This window comes from Doryrhamphus excisus, chromosome 10 (assembly GCF_030265055.1).
Source record: "Doryrhamphus excisus isolate RoL2022-K1 chromosome 10, RoL_Dexc_1.0, whole genome shotgun sequence".
NCBI lineage: Eukaryota > Metazoa > Chordata > Actinopteri > Syngnathiformes > Syngnathidae > Doryrhamphus > Doryrhamphus excisus.
The window spans coordinates 15,816,680-15,830,637 of record NC_080475.1 but is presented as its reverse complement, the minus strand read 5'-3'; the positions used below and the strand labels follow the sequence as shown (position 1 = coordinate 15,830,637).

The 13,958-nt window shown below is 41.7% G+C and overlaps 1 protein-coding gene across 4 annotated transcripts; it reads right to left on the bottom strand.

Moving 5' to 3' along the window:
• Window positions 1-2,335: 2,335 nt before the first annotated feature.
• plekhm2 (pleckstrin homology domain containing, family M (with RUN domain) member 2) lies at window positions 2,336-13,922 on the bottom strand. 4 transcript variants are annotated; one of them, XM_058085451.1, is made up of 20 exons: window positions 13,445-13,922; window positions 12,557-12,663; window positions 12,343-12,452; window positions 12,163-12,262; window positions 11,884-11,971; window positions 11,634-11,808; window positions 11,176-11,235; window positions 9,134-9,410; window positions 8,272-9,057; window positions 8,134-8,203; window positions 7,855-7,945; window positions 7,567-7,631; window positions 7,203-7,291; window positions 6,953-7,085; window positions 6,681-6,871; window positions 5,845-5,910; window positions 5,605-5,764; window positions 5,327-5,506; window positions 5,027-5,143; window positions 2,336-4,529 (listed from the first exon to the last, which is right to left on the bottom strand). In XM_058085451.1, exons 1-20 carry the CDS (start codon window positions 13,502-13,504, stop codon window positions 4,392-4,394), a joined length of 3,063 nt encoding a protein of 1,020 aa, XP_057941434.1. In that variant the 5' UTR covers window positions 13,505-13,922; the 3' UTR covers window positions 2,336-4,391. The 4 variants fall into 4 exon arrangements, with proteins under 4 accessions (XP_057941434.1, XP_057941435.1, XP_057941436.1 ...); XM_058085452.1 differs by having other exon boundaries at window positions 9,134-9,407; XM_058085453.1 differs by lacking the exon at window positions 11,176-11,235.
• Between the last annotated feature and the right edge of the window lie 36 nt (window positions 13,923-13,958).

Sequence of the window (13,958 nt, the reverse complement as noted above, 5' to 3'; positions counted from 1 at the left end):
GAAAGTGTCTCACTGCAGCAACTGCATGAGTGACACACACATTTTACCGACATGGTGCATACGGTGTTTTATCTCACAGTCATCGTACAAAGTGACAACATGCATTTTATTACAGGACAGTTGTACTAAAATAACATATGGTGATTCCCAAAATGTTTACAGTGTCATACCCCACTCTTTATAATACTTCTAAACACTATAACCTACACAGTAAGCTTTCTAGTTCTTCCAGAATCTGCACCTATTCAGCTGTATTTCTTTGGATTTTGTGATTCCCGCGGAAATGGTTTGTTTTAATGTATTCCACCCACAGCCCGCCTCAAGGCACGCCCACTCTGCTGTGGTTGTTTACACTGCGAGTGCATACAAAAACCCACCAATTGTGGTGAAAAAGGGTATTAGCAACTACAGACATCGGTGACCCTCTAATTTGCACCCCACTCCCTGAATGCACACTCTATAATGCTACACAGACAGTCGCTTACTTACACAAAATAAACACAGATATGACACTTACAGTGCATCCGGAAAGTATTCACAGCGCTTCACTTTTTCCACATTTTGTCATGTTACAGCCTCATTCCAAACTGTATTAATTTAATCTCTTACCTCAAAATTCTACACAAAATACTCCATTATGACAATGTGAAAAAGTTTTTTTTTTACTTTTTTTACTTTTTACTGAATTTATTAAAAATAGAAAACTAAGAAATCAAATTTACATAAGTATTCACAGCCTTTGCCATGAAGCTCAAAATTGAGCTCAGGTGCATCTTTTTTCCACTGATCATCCTTGAGATCTTTCTACAGCTTAATTGGAGTCCACCTGCAGTAAATTCAGTTGATTGGACATGATTTGGAAAGGCACACACCTGTCTATATAAGGTCCCACAGTTGACTGTGCATGTCAGAGCACAAACACCAAGCATGAAGTCAAAAAAATAAAAATAACTGTATTATTAAAAGAACTGTCTGTAGACCTGCAAGACAGGATTGTCTTGAGGCACAAATCTGGGGAAGGATACAGAAAAAATTCTGCTGCTTTGAAGGTCCCAATGAGCACAGTGGCCTCCATTATCCGTAAATGGAAGACGTTTGGAACCACCAGGACTCTTCCTAGAGCTGGCCGGCCTTCTAAACTGAGCGATCGGGGAAGAAGGGCCTTAGTCAGGGAGGTGACCAAGGCCCCGATGGTCACTCAGTCAGAGCTCCAGCGTTCCTCTGTGGAGAGAGGAGAGCCTTCCAGAAGGACAACCATCTCTGCAGCAATCCACCAATCAGGCCTGTATGGTAGAGTGGCCAGACGAAAGCCACTCCTTAGTAAAAGGAACATGGCAGCCCGTCTGGAATTTGCCAAAAAGCACCTGAATGACTCTCAGACCATGAGAAACAAAATTCTCTGGTCTGATGAGACAAAGATTGAACTCTTTGGTGTGAATGCCAGGCGCCATGTTTGGAGGAAACCAGGCACTGCTCATCACCAGGCCAATACCATCCCTACAGTGAAGCATGGTGGTGGCAGCATCATGCTGTGGGGATGTTTTTCAGCAGCAGGAACTAGTGCACACTAGGACTAGTCAGGATAGAAGGAAAAATGAATGCAGCAATATATAGAGGTATCCTGGATGAAAACCTGCTCCAGAGCGCTCTTGTCCTGCTGAAAAATGAACCTTCGCCCCAGCCTGAGGTCAACGACCCGAAGCACACAGCCAAGATCTCAAAAGATTGGCTTCAGAACCACTCTGTGAATGTCCTGGAGTGGCCCAGCCAGAGTTCAGACTTGAATCCGATCGAACATCTCTGGAGAGATCTGAAAATGGCTGTGCACAGAGGTGGATCAACAAAGTATTAAGCAAAGGCTGTGAATACTTATGTAAATGTGATTGTTTTCTATTTTTAATGAATTCAAAACATGTCAAAAAAACCTTTTTTCACATTGCCATAATGGAGTATTTTGTGTAGAATTTTGAGTTAAGAGATTAATTTAATACAGTTCGGAATGTAACATGTAACATGACAAAATGTAGAAAAAGTGAAGCGCTGTGAATACTTTCCGGATGCACTGTATGTGTAAATGGTTACTCACAGCTCGCTCTTCTGACTCTTGTGAAGTTGGAAAGCCATTAGATTTCAGCAACAGTTTGGAGATAGTCCATCTTCGGCCAATGCTCCTTGCTAAAACCGTGAAAAGCTTCGACAAAGGCGTTTAGCCGGGTGGGGATGGGTGTTTGGTTCCAAATATTTTTGTATCCCTCTTCCTGCTTTTGCATATTGTAGCTCTACTTAAAACTCCATTAAGGTCCAAATGTGCAAAATGATCACAACAATACTGGAATGCACTTATATACTATAGTTTATTGCGGCCACACAGTCAGGAAATCGGGAAGACCTGGGTTCGATTCTCTGCTTGGAATCTCTGTGTGGAGTTTGTATGTTCTCCCCGTGTGTGCGTGGGTTTTCTCCGGGTACTCCGGTTTCCTCCCACATTCCAAAAACATGCTAGGTTAATTGGTGACTCCAAATTGTCCATAGGTATGAATGTGAGTGTGAATGGTTGTTTGTCTATATGTGCCCTGTGATTGGCTGGCGACCAGTCCAGGGTGTACCCCGCCTCTCTCCCGAAGTCAGCTGGGATAGGCTCCAGCATACCCATTTGATCAATGTTTCTCATTTCGGTGTCCACTATGTTCTTTGTTCTGCTGGGCCTAAGGATTTACAATGAAATACACACAATTGTTGTCCAACCCCCCCGCTTTATTCTGTTATGCCTTTTCTTTCACAAGGTTATTTTTCCCCTCAATCATTAGCACAACAAACAATATAAAAAAACCTCTGTGTGAGAGTGTAAGTTCTATGCTGCATTTACAACCAAATAAAACAAAATACACATAAGTATGTTTTTTTACGTGGAAATTAAAAATCTAAAGATGCATTTTTGGATCATGGAAAGGATGTCAAAAATCATTGGCCAGCAATGTGTCGCATACAACACTGACTTATCTACGTACATGACATCTTAGCAAATTACACACCATAAACGTGGACTAAAACTTTCAAAGTAAGCCCAACCTGCATCTGTACGTCCCATACAAGGGGATGATTATTATGTTCACTTTTACTTATATCTTTAGAGTCGGTCACAATCTAAAAAAAAAAAAGTATCATAGATATTTTTTCTATCATATATATGATAGAAAATAAATCTGGGTCCAATTAATGACATGTGAAAGCCAACTGACTATAATTTTAATACAGTATTTTACATTCTTTCTCCTGGCATTGTCTTCTTTATACACAAAATACCCCCATATATTTCACTGCACATACGATGAATATGGACATTAAAATAACGCAACTAAAATGAGCAGCCATTTAAAAAAAGGAAAAAAAGTGCTCAATATTGGATGTAATGTACTGTTTTCACCTGAGATTAGTATTCTTCATAAAAGGGCATCAGAGGTTATCAAGTGGTACTTGGAAAAATTTAAAGCACTTGACAAGAGAGCATGTATGTCAATAAGTGAAATATATATGAATCGGGTTTGATTTATGACCGTTGAGAATTAATTGTTTTTCTGATGACCTCAAAGACATGAATTGTGCTGCGTAAGGCATCGACTAAAAAGGAAAGAAGAAACAGTGTTTCATTTCAATGTCGCTGGTGGCAAAGGCTATCGCACAAAGGCAACATTGTCACAGCAAAAGAAGCTTAATGTCTACATTGAGCCTCACGGTGACAGCAGCAGTAAGGCCACATGCACACACGCCATACTGTATGATGTAGCGGCCGCTACGGTACACATACAAGAGCACGTAATTCGTACCGCTGTAAAACTATGTGCAAGGCTGCATGGAAGCGTTTACAAGTAAGAGCAAAAGGCGAACATGCTGATATCAGGGTGGTAAAAGGCAGGATGCGTGAGGAGGAAACATGGAACAAGTGAGTGCAAATGGGAAGCATACAGAGTTGTATCTGCAGCAATTTGGGACGATGCATGGGCAATATTGGTCAACATGAGTATAATATGCTCAGGAAGACTGGAATTGTCTTGAGCGCTTAGGTATCACTTTTTTGTGCAGCAAGCACTGTAACAGTATCATCTACAATAATGTGGTGTGCCACTCTCCAAAACTGGAGTTTACGTTTGTACGGGGAAAAAAATCACAAAAGGTAACTGTTGACTCCATTCACTAGAAAACAGCAGCCAAGCTTCTTTGATGGGACATTTGTGCTGCTACAGACCAACATTCCGGCAGTGAAAGTGAGCAACAGCCCTGTGTCCTCTGATCGTAGTGTTTCAGTGTTAATGCTGTCATTAGCATATCCTGAGCACATATCAGGGTGATATTACTGACAATAGTGTGCATATGTGTGCGCATGTGTGTACGTGTCAGCACCAAGGATCACGCTGCGCCCGGCCTCGAGCCAAACTGTCTGCCCGCTGCCACGCGCTCTTCATTAAAGCAAGGGCTTCACTGCAGCGCTTCTGTACCGATGGCTCGGACACCTCTTTTTGGGGGAGGGCCACCTGTTGTTGGAGATATGAAGGAACAATTGGACAAAGCTGGAGGGTGTCACAACTGCAGATGTGATGTTATTTTCATTCCAATAGAATTCTCCCAGAGACATGTAATTAGGTTGGTGCAACACGTACGTGAGTAGTGAAAAGTCTGGGCACACAATCTTAATTAGTAGCATCAGAAAGTGTGTTTAACTGTTGTATCTCATTTAGTCTCAGTGATGACAATAGTAATTTCATGTCTACAGGGCTCTAATAATGCTAACCGAATTTAGAAGGTAATAAACAGGTTTTCTACACTCCAACTATGACAAAATTCCCTTCATGAATTGTCACAGAAATTCTGGAACCAATTGCATGCCTTTTCTGCTCTCTACTGGCCACACGACAGATACAGCCATGACATCCAATTGTTGTACTCAAAATGCAGTCAGCACACATGTAATATAGATATACTCAAAGCTTTATCATTATCAGGCAAATGGTCTATAAGTCTCTCCCACTACCTGGAATATGCTTCTCCACGCGCTGTCCAAGACCTGCAGAAGCCGATTTCGCTCTTCACATCCACTGAAGTACAAGACCCACGGTGGAAGGAAGTGATCACGGTCTATGGCAAACTCCTGTTGGTAAAACAGAAAAAGTGCCAGAGTTCAATGCAGGAATCATCTGCAAGTCCAAAATGAACTCAGTATACAGTTAATGAAGTTAATACAGTTCTCATGATCATGTTTGAAGCATTGCCTATTGAAAGCATTGCATACACCTTCATAGATGTCAATGTTTGAACATCAAAAGCCACCTACAATGACACAGTACTCCATGTTGGACTCAATGCTGACGGCTGTGATGTCACAGATATTAGCACTGCCCAGCGAGCGGAAGAAGCTGGTCTGACAGTCTTGATGGCAAGTCAGCAGTTTGTTATCCGTCACAACCAAGCAACATGGGATACATGGGGTTGGAGCCACACCTTGAGGAATGACCTTCAGGGGAGAAGATTACAGTTATATCCATGTATGGTGCTTTGTAATTGATGTGTCGACCACCATGTTGAATGATGTAAACTATGTTTGATCCTTACTCCTTTAGAGACAGACTGGCAGAGCAGTTGCATCCAGTCAGCCATGTCCTGTTCGTTGTTGGCACTGAGTTCCAGAGGGGGGCGCTCAGTCAGGATGACTTGAAATGCATGAGGACGCTCTGTGCTGTGTGAGCGACGGCAGCCTCCACAGTATTCTCCACTGATGTAAGATTGTTAGAGGACATGACAGTAGCTTGTCAAGTAGTTTATGTAGATTATATTTTAGAGCACAAAACTCACCCCATAGTAACAGAGAGCAGAGGCGTCACATCAGTTCTTTCTGAATAGAGATACAGTATGCCATTGCTACAAGAAGGGGACAAAAAGCCACAGTAGTTTATATGTGCAATGTGAACCTCTGGTATACCTAGAAATGCATACTCAGATGTTCATGCTCAGAGCAACCAGCTTAGGTACAGTGGTGTGAAAATGTGTGATTTCATTTTTTTTTTCACAATTGCATGTTTAAGATCAAACGTATTTAAATATTAGTCAATGAAGCACAACTGAAAACTAGATGCTGTTTTTAAATTAAAAAATACATTACTATATTAAAGGGAGGAAAAAAACAAACAAACCCATAAGGCCCTGTGTGAATATGTCCTGTAAAAACATAACTGTAGTTTATCAGACCTGAGTTCAACTAATCTAGCCACACCAAGGCCCGATTGTCAAAAATCACTTACACAGGATCAAGTAGATCAAAAGATCTTCAAATGTTAAGACACTATGATAAAGAAATGATAAAGAAAGTAATTGAGATTAACCAGTGTGAAAAAGGTTATATAGTCAAAGTTCTGACCTGAATCCTATTAAGTTGCTGTGGCATGACCTTAAAAAGGCGCTTGAAAACCCTCTGCAAAGGGGCCATTCTACACAGCGCCGTGTTGGTTTGGGTTTTTTCTCCTTTAATACTAAAAGGTTTGGTTGGTCAGTTGTGTTGCCATTGACCAATATTTTGATTTATTTGATGATCTGAAACATCAGTGTGACAAACATGCAAAAAAATAATAAATCAGGAAGGGGTGGGGTGGGGGAGACATTTTTAACAGCACTGCACGTATGTGAGCCCCTACCTGAGGACAAGGTAGCAGCTTTTCCACAGCTCCTTGCCCAGGTATGTGGATCCTGCCCTGTACTGCACCATCCCTTCCTTCGTGCTGGACGGTAATTTAAAGTTTGGTGTGTCCCCTTGGGGGGACAAGATCACATCCATAGGATCCTCCCAGTGGACCAGTGAATATAAATGTATGGAAACCTCAGAAACCTGGAGGTACAGAGAAACACTGGATAACAACTACTTTAAAAAAAACTAAAATAGAGGCCAATAATGAAAGCATGTCTTTACCTCACAATGAGATTCTTGGGAGACAAACTTGGTGAGAGCAAGTTTTTCCATGGTGGCATCAGTCAGGATGGAGGGAAATGGGGGCTCTCGACAACCATTCACCATGGCAGACTTTAGAACTGACAAGAACCATCTGGACGCAAAGAGGTAAGAATTGAGGTGGGTAGGAGATGACCACACATGCTGAATTATAAAAGACATTTGGAGGATAAAGGGGATGATTGACAGACATTTGCAGGAAAACACTCACATAGTTAGAGAGGCATCAGCTGTGTCCAACAGGAACTTCCTTCTTCGATTAGTGCAAACGATGGTCACTGTCTGTTGGTCAAGCCCCACCTGCAACGATGAGTGAGATGTCATTGTGGTATTACCTCATGGTTGATTTTGAAATGTAGAGGTGTCTTTAATAGCCTGTAAAGTTTACAAAACTGTGTATACTGTATAAGTAACTTGTCATGCATGAACATTTCACTTAACGGTTTTAATTCTGAAATTAACCAGCTGCTGTGACTGTGTGGTTGCACAAAAGTTCAAAATTTGCAACTTAATTTGGTCAGCTAGTTTTACTGGGTACAGTCAGGCTAAGAACCGGAATGTAACAAAGATCTTACTGAAAGGTAGTCAAGCTCATTGTATGAAACGGCATCTTCCACAGTGTACGGCTTCTCTGCAGCACCTGTGGAGAAGTTTAATCCCAGAAAATTGTGTAACCCTTCTGAGACAAAGACACAACAGCACATGCACAATGTTTGTTTTGGAACTAGAAGTTCAGTGGTCACACATTTGGTATTACTCAGAGCTTTGGGAGCTTTATTGGGGGTAATTACACAGAAGATGCCTGTTAGTTTATAAGTACTGGCAGCCATGGGTAAAACAAATGTATGGTGACTACGACTGACCTTTCCTAAGCAGGTAGATGTAACAGTCAGTCAGCAACATGTAAAGAGGCTGCAGGTCTCCCTCCATATGGCCTGTACTCATCCTCACCATCTAAAAAAATGAATATCAATGGAAGACACAATAGCTGTTGAAAATACAATGGCAATGCATTACATAATAATTACAGTGCTGGTAATAAACATTGGCAATAAAAACACCCAGCAATATAAAAAGTCAGAATGACATACTAAGTTTGCAAAACATCCATTAACACGTATCAAAATGGACAAGGTCATTACCCTGAAGAGCTGCTCTTCATTCTCTCTGAATACATGGATCATGAGGAGTAGTAAGTGGTTGTTGTCCACCCTAAAAAACACAAACAGTAAATACATGAACGCCACTCACAATCAGAAAAGAAAACCTGATCCCCTTACTTAAACTCAGCCGGATGATGAATTTCTGAGGGACTAAGCTTCTCCTCTTCAACTTCTGCATCATCACAAGTCATTTTGCCATTTTCTGCACTATTATCATCCCCCTTTTTCATGTTGGATTCCTGTCCTGTTGGTGTTGTTGCCTCTCTTTGATCTTCATAGCCACCTGATAGAGTCTGTGACTGGCTTTGCTCTGTAGCGTCATGGTAGCCACCACCTGTGGGAGCAGAGTCTGTACTGCTGGGGGTAAGGCAGAATAAGTCTTGAGTTGCTGAAGAGAACTGCAGGTTTGGGCTTGGGGCCACAGTGAGATGGAACTGCTCTCCCGATACTGGGTCAGGAGGCTCCCCCCCGGAATCTTCTCGAAAGGGCTGCTGTGCAGGAGGCTCTGATGCCCGATCACCTCCGTGTTTCTCCTCATACTTCGGGTGATCCCAGACCTCGTCTCCATCCAGAGCACCATTAAGTCTGTCCATGACATCTCGCAGGGGTTGGCCAACTGAATCCATGGAGGTGTCTGTCACCTCGGGAAGCCTTAGCAGGGCCTCCACCCCATCGTCATCAAGTTCCTCCCCCGCCACCTCTTTTCCGGCTTTGCCCCTCCCTGTTTCTGTCTCACGGTCAAGGTGGATTACGGTGCCATTCAAAGCATCTACATCCTTTGAGCTCTGGACGGCATTGTCAATTTCTATGTGCTCATATGATAAAGAGTTATGGATGCTGCTGGCGAGATCTGTGGCGCTCTTCCCACGTCGTTTCTTGCCTGGTTTCCTTCTTGTTGCCATTCTGCAAACCAAGAGGGATTTAACATCAACATAAGTGGATCCAAATGAACATGAACAAACAACGGAGTGTACTGTACCGAATGACTTCCAGTTCGTTGTTGGTGCTCTCTGTATCGTCTCCTGCAGTGTTGATGTAACGGCTTGGGACGTGAACTGGTGTCACATCAGCTGAGGTGTTGGCATCTGAGTCCTCATTGAAGGGATTATATCTGGAAGTGGGGCTGTGTGGCGATAGACGAGAGCCAACCTTCACCTTGACATTGCCGGCGTTTGGGACCACTGTGTCGCTGATGACAGTTAAGGGATCGGAGCCACTGGACCTTGGGCAGCTGGCCTGGTCGGTGAGGTCGCCTTCTTTCATTGAATATGACACCAAGAAACTGAATTAGGACCGAAAAAGGCTTACATACAGTAGATCCCTGCTATTCGCGAGGTTCAGACCATCCTATTTTTGACACTAATCAACCATGGGCTCTGTCTATGGTGCTACTGGATGTAACTAATTTGATGGAGGAATTGCTGTCTATTGAATTAGCTTGACATTTACATTTACTCACACAAAACAAATCAACAGGAGGTCATCAAATCAACTTCCTCATTCACGGTGCAACCAAAAATGGCAACACCACATGTGAAACACACAATATACAGTAAGTGCACCACAGAGACTATGCAAAACAATACTATTTAATACTACTTTAAAACTTGCAAAGCATGCTGGATACATTCCGGACATGTTTTTCCATATAAGAAATACTTTTTTGATCAAAAATCTGAATTTGAACAGTTCTCGATGCTGAATCGTGAATATGCAGGGATCCACTGTATTTGCTTTTATAGCTGTAGAAATACAAAAGACATTTGGCTGTAGGACAGAAACAAAGTAAAGTTCAGTCGTTTTTGTGGGGAGAGATGTTTCTATTTCACCATGCACCACATGACAGAAACTTTGTGTCTTTCCACATCACTGTTGCACACAAATATACAGTTAGGCATTGCATTATTGTTGAAGTCCATCGACAGAAAAAACATACAAGACAATAGAGGAAGGCGTTAAGTAGTAAAACAAGAAGCAGTACCAGAGGCCACGTTCAAGCATCAATGCTGTAGTTTGAGCGCAGGCTTATGTCATTTAAGGTAAGATTTCAACCAAAAAATCCAAATTGAACATCATACCCTGCAGTGTGAATGTATCCATAGTGTATGTCAGGTCAAGTTATTATCCCTCTGGAACAACATTTCTTGTAAATAAACCAGCAACCAATCAAATGCAGTAAGGCAGTGCTTCAAATAAATAGTAATAAATAAAATACTGTGATAGTGATATTGATAGTGATTATGATACAAAGGTGTTAAAAAAATAAGTAAAAGTAAAATAAATAGAAGATGTGAAAGCTATTGTTGATAATTGCCTCTGCTCATTCTTCAGTGTATTGCACTGTCTAGGCCAGTGTCACATAGCACACATGAAAAAGACTGACAGGACAAAGACAGACTGGAGTACAAGAGACATTCACATTTGTCTCACTGTACTACACAAAAAATGACAAGCATTAGGATGGAGAATCATGCCAAACAAACAGCCCACACTGAAACCTGACACCTTAATGTGGTGGATAATAATTAAAATAAATACTCTATTTATTCTAATTATTCTAATTCACTCTATTAGTGCCGTATTCATTCTTTTTCTTTGCCGTGTCATTATTAGGGTAGCGGGGGTATGCTTGAGCCTAACTCATCTGACTTTGGGTGGCACTGTCCACTCTGGACTGGTCTGGTCGCCAGCCAATCACAGGGCACATATAGACAAACAATCATTCACACTCACATTCATACCTATGGACAATTTGGAGTCGCCGATTAACCTAAAATGCATGTACATTGAGGTACGTGCACACGGAGAGAACATGCAAACTCCATACAAAGATGTCCAAAGGTTCGAACCCAGATCTTCGAAGTTGCTAACCACTGGGCTACCATGGCGCCCTATTAATGCTGTCGTTATTTTTTCATTTAAAATGGTTTCTGATGTAAACAGTACATTACGTTCCAAACATATATCAAGCACAAACAAAAGCAGGACCATGCCAAAGCTGAGCGTTAACTCATGTCCCACCTTCCCAGTCTGCACTTGGCATTGCCTGCAACACGGGGAAGATGTCACCAAAATCATAATCTAAAAAAAGGAGGAATAACATAAAACATTAGAAAGAGGTGTTGTGAAGTCATCAGAGAGGAGGTTGAGACTGTGATATCAGATAAATTACACATAAATTATGGTATACAACAAAAGAAAATCAATGGGAAAATGGAGAAACTAAAACACATTGAGAACACTAAACAGTGATGAAGCCACTTGGCTCAGCAGTTGCAATGATCGAGCACTGCATTATCCGAGCCATGCTATTAAACTGATACAGTACACTTTTGTAAGCAACGGCATTTTTTACTCAATTTAATTACTCAAAATGCTGTGTAAAGTGGTCATTTCAAGACCCAGAATTGTAAAGATGTGAAACTCACACTTGAGCGCCAACAGTGTTACAAATAAAGTTCGGGGACAGGGCAGCTCACCTTCACTCGAGGGGGCGATGGCACTGTCATCCCACTCCAGGTTGGTGGAGGTCAGGGAAGTGAAGGAATGCAGGGATAAACTGTCTGAACTGGGCAGCCTTTCCTCAAAGTCCAACAGGTTGTGTGGTTTATAGTAGTCTGGCATGTAAGGGGTCACGTCCAAATATGGCACATCCTGGAGCAGCAGGAGCAGCAGTTGAGGTTAGAGATGTGGTGCTATGTGTTACACAATAATAAAACTGATGCTGACCAGCTCCAGGTCGAATCGAATGAACTCCAGTCCGGCCACCAGCGTGAGGAAGAGTGTCAGGTGGTCGTGACTGCACACTAATGCATTCCTGTGCACAAAAGACAAGAAATTGTTGACAGGGTTTCCACTACATGTGATTGATCAGAAGAGGGGCTTGGCTGCATTAAGATTTTCACCAGGTATAGCAGCAATAAAAATATATTTAGCCTAATATGGGATATTTTAATGTACTGTATCTAATGAACCCATCTCATGCCATGAAATCACTGGAGGACTTACTTGAAGTAATACTTCTGCAGCAGTCCCTGGTTCTCTTGGAAAAGCCGCAGGTAGCTCTCTAAAGAGCTCTCACTCAATGCCAGGTATAACCATGCCCGACCTAGCATCAATGTCAATAAATAAGGCTTAAGTTAATTGAATTGTGACTGATCGTTTACATTCCAAACGAGTAACACTCACTTCGTCCGAGGTTTGTCGCTATGTGTTGAAGCTCGTCTATCTGGCGCACGGCCTCTCTCCTGGTGAAGTGAAGGACTAGAACCCAGTAGCCTGAGGAAATATCCTGAAGCCTAAAAAGGAGAAAGCAATCAACGGCTTGTTCACTCATACAAACAAAAGTCATGTGATTTGTAACGCATTTTCAAAGGCCATAATTTAATGTAAATATGCCTACCCATACAACAGCGCATGATCAAGGTGTTCGCAGAGCCTCTGTAGAACACGGTCATGATTTCGGATGGCTGGAGCCTCATCTTCACACGCTGCAAAGTAACTCTGCAACTGTAGAAAGATATACATTATGCATGTTTACGGAAGACATGTTTAAAAACCACTGAGATTCTAAATTGACTTACTTTTTATATGGTGTATTATGTCTGGGAAAATCACATATAGCTTAGAAAGTCCTCATGACTTATCCATAACTTCAAGCAATTTGGTAAATAAAAATAAAAACAATTTCAAAATTGCTAAGATGCATTCAGTTATATTTAAATTTGAAGTTGCTACAATGAGAGAGTAACCAAAGCCTGGAGGAAGCAGGAAACACCATAAAATATGCTCCAGAAAAATGTCAGTGGTTGTTTTATGTGACTGGATGATGGAACATACACTTGCACTTAATGGCCAATAAAACTTAACAGTTGCTAGAGCTGTTCCATTGTGAAAGTGTATCGAATGTATCCTAGTTTAGGAACAACACCAAGCATGAAGGCACAGGATAATGTTGTCAACATGAGGATTCCACAACAGAAACAGAAACATAAACATGGTGCATGCATTCGGCAGGTTTGTTTACAACATATCCTGCAGAGAGACAATATTGAGGCTTTATATCAAAAACATTGTTGCAGTATGTGAGAACAGCAGCATAATATCAACTAAGAGGGGTCTCTAATTAGCATGAGTGAGCGTTAACCTTAGCAAAATGGATGTGAATGGGCTAAAGCCCTTCCCAGACGATACCACACTGAGTGGTGTGTTTGTTGCCCTTCTTTGTCGTTTTCTAAGCCACCAAAACGAATTTAATAAAGTGACAATGTAATAACAAAGTAAGCGATACCTTCTTGACGGAAAGAGAGATGTTTTCCAAAATGCGGTCCTTGACTTCGAGTTGATCCATCACTGTTGTTGACACTCAAGACTTGTCAGCTGACCCGAGCTGGCTCTTGCAGTGCTAGTTTGGCTAAAGCTAAGGCCTAGCACACATTCGCAACATTAACACCTACAATGTACAAAAGGGACACTGACGTTGTTTGACAAAAGATTAAATCCCCTATCGCACACCCATTCAATAGCACTGATAGCGCTAATGCGATATTGACAGCGTTAGCCACTTAGTGTTAAGATAGCTCCCGTCCAATGATTGTTTGCCGCAACGATTTTTTTTGTTTAACAAGACCGCCGTTTATGAAATTTCAAGTAACTTATTTACATTTAATTTCAATATATATTCCCCATTAAAATCATTTTTAGTCACAGGTTGCTAACTCCTGCCAACTTTTACTGCGTTACAGCTGTCAGGTCAAATGTACGTCACAGGAAACTACGTCACTCTACGCGACATGGCCTTCAAA

Bases quoted from the DNA above. Each gene is read 5' to 3' on its own strand.
- plekhm2 (XM_058085451.1), bottom strand. From the start codon at position 13,504: ATGGATCAACTCGAAGTCAAGGACCGCATTTTGGAAAACATCTCTCTT. The intron at 11,236-11,633 runs GTGAGCTGCCCT...TCCTTTTTTTAG, and splicing joins CATCGCCCCCTCGAGTGAAG to ATTATGATTTTGGTGACATC. The intron at 9,058-9,133 runs GTACAGTACACT...CTTGGTTTGCAG, and splicing joins AACGAACTGGAAGTCATTCG to AATGGCAACAAGAAGGAAAC.